The following is a 6,391-nucleotide window of genomic DNA, read 5'->3' as shown; positions in this document are numbered from 1 at the left end:
GCCAATGTATTCATTTTCTCTTTTATTTATATGACTGTGTAATCATGTGCATCTGTTTTATATCTATTAAATCTTACTTCAAGTTTACATATTTTTTACAGAGATGTGAACGAGAAAAACACAGTAAAAGGGTAGGTATAGCATCTGCACCCTACTTTGCTTATCCTGTTTGTTTAGTAGTTTGAAGCATTTTAAGGATTTGTGTCTTGCATTGTATAGATTTCGGAAGTTCAACATCTTGGGTACGCACACAAAAGTGATGAACATGGAAGAATCCACCAACGGAAGTCTGGCAGCTGAGTTCCGACACCTGGTAGGCAGAGCAGTTTGATGTCTTGATGCTGTCTCTGGTCCTTTGGAAGTCTTATAGGATTGACCCCCATACTTTCCCGACTGTGGGATGTTGGTCCCTTCTTCATATCCTGAGTCTCCTTGCTGTGTGTTTTGACAGGGGCTGTACGGACCTCAGTAGAGTGCTTTATAAACTTTCATGTGCATAAATTATATAAGCACTTGCCGCCTCCTCTGCAAGCAGCCCCTAAGATTCCAGCAGCATTCTAAGGAAACCATCCCCAAGTTCGGTCTTCACTTCTCCTGCCTTCCTAGTGTGTAGCAGCTTGACCATGAATGTTGCAAGAGAAGGAGGCCTCATTCCATTGGGTAGAAGGGTGGTACTTTCCTCTGGTCTCCATAAACCCAGTGTTGGGGCTGGGTACCAGCTTGTGAGCTACAGACTTCAGAGCTTGGGGGTGGCATGTGAGGCGAGGGCCTCCATCCAGCTTGGAAATCTGAGCGTGTCCAGATTGGCCCTTTAAATCTCAAGGATTGAAATCCGAACGAGGAGACTAGGTCAGCCTGGTGTGCTGAGCCTGGTCTGGAAGACTGCAGAGGCCAGCAAGAAGCTGTTTCGTGTGCCTGGGGCCATGAAATCGCTGCTGAAGGTGCTGGGCATACCATTGCATGCAGAAGGAGCAGACCTAGGTTCTGGGGCATACCCTCCCTCAGATTACTAACACTTCGCCAGGCTTCGGGAAGAGGCACTTTTCCCTCTTGTTCCTAGGAGGTTGTCACACCTTCCTTTCTAGTTATGACTGGGAACTGATCCGTGAATAAACACATCAACTCTAATGATTAACTTGCCATTTGGTTTCTTCTTTTACAGCAACTGAAGGAACAGAAAAACGCTGGGAACAGAACTAATGAGGTGAGCACCTGTGGGTGGCGAGCGGGTCCTGACAGAACAGTTCTGTTCCGAGAGGACGCATCAGTGTCCTGGGACCTGATGTGGAAGAGGGCTCGGGGTATCTGTGGGGATGATAAAAACACTCTCCCATGTACTTTCTGGTTGAAAGGCAGTTTAACCCACAGACTCATTGGCCTTACAAAGACAGCCAATCGGATGGGGCGTGGTGGGCTTTCATATTCTTCACCTGGGTAAAGAAATGAAGGCCCGGAAGTTAGCATGGCTTCCCTCAGAATGCACAGAAAAGCTGGAGAGGCTGAAGGTGACCGCCTTGGTTAGGGTTTCCACTGCAGCAAGGAAACACTGTGAACAAAAGCAAGCTGGGGAGGAAAGTGTTCATTTGGCTTAACTTCCACATTGTCCATCGCTGAAGGAAGTCAGGACAGGAACTCAAGCAGGGAGGAACATAGAGGCAGGAGGACATCTGGTTTGTGCTACTTTGTGGGTTCTTCTTTCTTCTACCCTTTTTTACCTCACCCTTTCAACCCCCTAACATAGATAAAAGAGAGAAGAAGAAAGGATAGAGAGGAAGGGAAAGAGATCCCAGAATAAAGCTGGACTTGGAAAGTTGGAGTGATGTTATTGTTAGACTACTTCCTGTGGATTCGAGGCTCCTCAGGGCCCTAGCATTTATTTACCCTCTGAAACTTCCCAGAATTTCAAATGTCACACGATTGCAGAAACTATCTCTAGCTGGCAGAATTGTGCTTCTGCTAGAGCATGAGGCATGTCAGTCAGCTGCCGAGGACAGTCCCAAGCAGCCCCATGTCCCCCCCCCCCCCACCTGAAGCTAAAACAAAGACATACTCAGAATATTTCTGTGTTTTTTAAAAAGAAACCAAAATTTCAGAATTTTCACTCCACGGGAGCTAATGCAGAGGCCACGGAGGGGTGCTGCTTACTGGCTTGCTTTCTCTAGTTTGCTCAGCCTGCTCTCTTATAGAACCCAGTCCAGGGATGGCACTGCCACCCACAGTGGGCTGGGCCTTCCCCATAAATCACTAATTAAGAAAATGCCATATAGCTGAACTTTATAGGGGCACTGCCTGAATTGAGGTACCCTCCTCTCGAATAACTCTTGCTTTGTGTCAGGTTGACATGAAGTTAGCCAGCACGGTGACTGAGTTTGAAGATCTAGTGTTGCCGACGGTTCCCTGCCATTGCATCCCCTACACCGTAGCATTGCTTTGTCATAGATCCTGTTTTACAACCTGGGCCTTAGAAATTATGTTCGTGGTTATTGAAAATGAGAAATGGTTGGGCATGGTAGTGCAGGCCTTTAATCCCAGCAGTTGGGAGACAGAGGCAGGGGAATCTCTGAGTTGAAGGCCAGCCTGGCCTACAGAGTTCCAGGACAACCAGGGCTGTTACATAGAGGAAACCCTTTTTCAGAGAGAAGGGAATTGGGGGAAAGGAAAGAGGGGGATGAGAGATGAACAAAGGGATAGTCTGGGCCTGCGTTGGTTTGAAATTGTCCTTGGAGCACACGTTGTTGGCTGTCATTCCATATTACGACCACTGGAGGTCACTGCAGCTACAAGACAAATACTGGTCTGTGCAGCACAGACACAGTCTTTGCCACCTTCTAGGTCTAGGAGCTATCTCTATAGTTCCAAGATGGTGTGGCACAAAAGAGCTGTGTATGGAAGTCACTTTGAAACTATCCCTTTCTAACAAACCAGAGCACTTAGGACCAAACATATGTGGGTTAGCAGTTTCAGGAGAGGCTCTGACTATTAAGACCCACCCTCACCTCCACTTCCCCTGTAAGGTCTGTGGGAGCGGGCAGATGGCTGGAGGTCAAGGGGTCATAGCTCGTGAATAAACCCACTTGTAGTCGCCACTTTTCCCACTGGTGTTTCTGTCTCTGAACACATAATCCTTGCCATAATTAAAAACGCCTTTGAGGGAACACCAGGAAGCTTGGGATAGTAAAAGGTTCTGAAGTCCACGCTCTGGATCACAGCTGATTTTAGGATCTCTACAACCTATTTGGGCTTTGAGAGCTATTTTCTTTTTGTTTTGGAAGGGGCCTCTCATTGTCACCGAGGAACTTCACTCTCTTAGCTTTGAGACCCAGTTGTGCCAGCCAGGCTTGGTGATTGACCTGGAGGTAAGATTTACAGCTTCCTAAGGGAGAAGACACGCTATCTTTACTTCCACAAAGGCTGATTTTTTTCAGTTTTTATTTCAGACTTATTTACCTAATTGTTTAAAAATATGATCCCTTTAAAATTATTAATATCTTTAAAATTTTCTGTGTATGGATGTTTTATCTGCATGTATGTCTGTACACCACATGTATGTGTGGTCCCTGCAGAGGTCAGAAGAGGGCATCAGATCCCCTGGGACCCAAGTTACAGACAGCTATAAGCCACCCTGTGAGTGTTAGGAATCAAACTTGGGGCCCCTGGGAGATCAGGCAGTGCCCTTAACTACTGAACCATCTCTCTTCCCCCAGAGTGATCTTTTCCAGCTAATACTGTGTTGACATTGATGATCCAGGAAGCTGGAGACTTGAATTCACCTTAAAACTTTGCAAAAGAAATGTCCTGATTGTGCTAGCCAGCCACTGTTGAGTGTTTAGCTACTAGAAGGGAGCTTGAGATGATTCCAAGGTCTTTGTTCCCTTTCAGACCACCTCTCTTCCTGTCGTGGTGATCTCCAACGTCAGCCAGCTCCCCAGTGGCTGGGCGTCTATCCTGTGGTACAACATGCTGGTGACAGAGCCGAGGGTATGGAAAACACATGTGCTTTAGTACAGTTAACCAAGGCTGCTGCTGCTGCTGCTGCTGCCTGCTCCCATCACCAGGTGTTGGGGAAGATAGTCCCAAGCCCTGTGGCACCAGTGAGGACCTTGTGTGATGGGAAAATAGTCACACATATGTGCCAGGCACAGGAACAGTGATTTTTCCTTCCGTGTGGATGAACTCAGGCAGTCGATGGCTTTATTTTTCTGGCTGTAGAGGGAGGGAGTCCTTCCGTGTTGCTTGTTTTAAAATGTATGCACTTGTTAAATGGACATGCATTTTCTTAGAGCAGGAAGACACTGCAGACTGGTCCGTTGGCTCTCATTAGGAAATACTGTGTTCTGTAAAGTAGTCAGGAGTTCTGGTTAATCAAATACAGGATCATTGCTCCCAGGGGAAAATTTAGAGCTCAGCTTCTGTAACCCTTGAGTCGCAGCATTCTTGGCAGCCCATGTATAGGTAACGTGAGTGCGTTTCTTTTTAAAGGCACCTTATCTAGTCTGTCTGGCGACTTGTTACACTGTACCACGTGCCTGAGTGAAGCTTATCTAACATCCTCTTTCCATGATGCCCCCGCCCCCCATGCCTAGCACCATTTTAAACAATGAAGTCACTAACAAAAATCACAAAAATGTGAAAAACAGAGAGGCCAAGATAATTGTGCTCTGCAACAAAAAGCTAGGATGTTGTTTTGTTCTACCTTAGCCGGGAACATCAATCTGGGACCACAAACTTGCCTCAAGTATTGATTTTGGAGTTATAAATAAATAGACTCACAGGCGTGAACCTGCTAATTTCTGAGGATTCTCATCCCCGGCTGTGACTGCCTGTGTGTCACAGAAGCCAGCAGTGAGCTCTGGGGCAGGCTGTGTCTGTGGCAGGTGGCTCCTTTGTAACTCCAGCCTCTGGGTGTTTTCTCTACAGAATCTCTCCTTCTTCCTGAACCCCCCGTGCGCGTGGTGGTCCCAGCTCTCAGAGGTGTTGAGTTGGCAGTTTTCATCAGTCACCAAGAGAGGTCTGAACGCAGACCAGCTGAGCATGCTGGGAGAGAAACTGCTGGGTATGGTTGGACACGCACCCACAAGTCAGCCTTCTCCTTCAGTCATTCCTTATTCTGATGCTTAGAGGTACAAGAGTGCTAAAAATCAGTTGGTTTTTAACTACAGCTGGCTGTAGCCAAGTGAGATCAAGGCTTTGAAAACACCATTGAGTTCTGGTAAAGGAACAATGACCCTTGTTCTCTTATGTCTGAGCCAGGATCTTAAAGGGAAATTTTTAGATTATGAGCCTGAAATAAGATATTGATGAGCAAGATGAGCTCTTAACGTCCTTAGAAGTAAAAGAGGAAAGTCCCTTACATAATAAATTTCTGGGCTTAAAAACCCCGGGGTCTTGTGCTGGCTGGGCCCTTGTTGCAGGAGGCAGAGCCACAGTTTTGTCTGATCAGGCAGTCTGGACCGTGGCAGACAGTTCTCTCTCAGTGGCTAATGTCAGAAGACTTACTCATCTTCTACAATGAAAAGTCAAAGCCTCCCTTATCACCGGCAGACCTTTCAATGAACTGGGTATCTGCAGCATGTCTTTAAAATTCCATCAATACCGTTGTCCAGGTTTGCGGTCTGTGTAGCAGGGTGATGCAGACGGTGGGTCTTTCTTAACTGAATGTCCCTGGAAGGGTCTTCACTCACTTGTGCACATTAACAAGGGTCTAGGACCTTGTTCTGTATCCACATTTGGTGAGATACAAGTATTTTTTTCCCCCGGCTTGTAGCTTATCAGCGGTTTCCTTTAAACAAAGTAGTGGACTTAACACAGATCAGACCACATGCCGCATTAATTCATATGGCTAATTATGTTTATGGCTTGTATCAGTTTGAACAACTGTCCAATTTGTGAGAAGGCTGAGGGAAATACCTAAGTACAGTGAGCTTATAAAATCCACCGGAGGAGATCTCGGCCTTATTTGGAACTGCACATTTGATCTGCAGGGCTTTTGGTGGGGAGGGACTTCATGTAGGCAGAGGAACATCGGGAAGGGGTGCTGGGTAGAGACAAGGGTGGCTTCTCCACAGAGCCTTCAGGGAGACAGGGGTCATGCCAAAGTCAGATCAGCCTGGAAGGGCGTGTCCTGGGGTGGGGTTTATAGAGCTCTGCCTGCTCTCTGGGAAAGGAGCTAAGAGGCACCAGATGGCTGGCTTGATGTGTCAGCTTCCTCTGCGCTTTCATAATCCGATCTCAGTAATCCCCCATGCATTCCTTCATGCCGTTGGAATCAAACCAACAGACAGCAACGTGGTGGTGCACATCTGTCATCTCAGGCTGGTGGAGTCCGAGGCAAGGATGGGGAGCAGTGAGTCTGAGGCCTGACTGAGCTACACAGGGAGACTCTGTCTAAGAA

General features: G+C 47.1%; 1 protein-coding gene across 4 annotated transcripts in view; it reads left to right on the top strand.

Moving 5' to 3' along the window:
* Positions 1-6,391, top strand: part of Stat1 (signal transducer and activator of transcription 1) — a 41,680-nt gene that overhangs the window by 23,719 nt on the left and 11,570 nt on the right. For all 4 annotated transcript variants that reach the window (XM_021176476.2, XM_021176468.2, XM_029475934.1 and 1 more), the window contains exons 13-18: positions 102-131; positions 220-313; positions 1,163-1,204; positions 3,273-3,356; positions 3,880-3,978; positions 4,918-5,053. In XM_021176476.2, coding sequence (XP_021032135.1) covers positions 102-131; positions 220-313; positions 1,163-1,204; positions 3,273-3,356; positions 3,880-3,978; positions 4,918-5,053 — 485 coding nt within the window. The remainder of the gene's footprint in view (positions 1-101; positions 132-219; positions 314-1,162; positions 1,205-3,272; positions 3,357-3,879; positions 3,979-4,917; positions 5,054-6,391) is intronic.

The sequence above is a fragment of the Mus caroli genome, chromosome 1 (assembly GCF_900094665.2).
Source record: "Mus caroli chromosome 1, CAROLI_EIJ_v1.1, whole genome shotgun sequence".
Classification (NCBI taxonomy): domain Eukaryota; kingdom Metazoa; phylum Chordata; class Mammalia; order Rodentia; family Muridae; genus Mus; species Mus caroli.
This window is presented reverse-complemented; position numbering and strand designations above follow the sequence as displayed.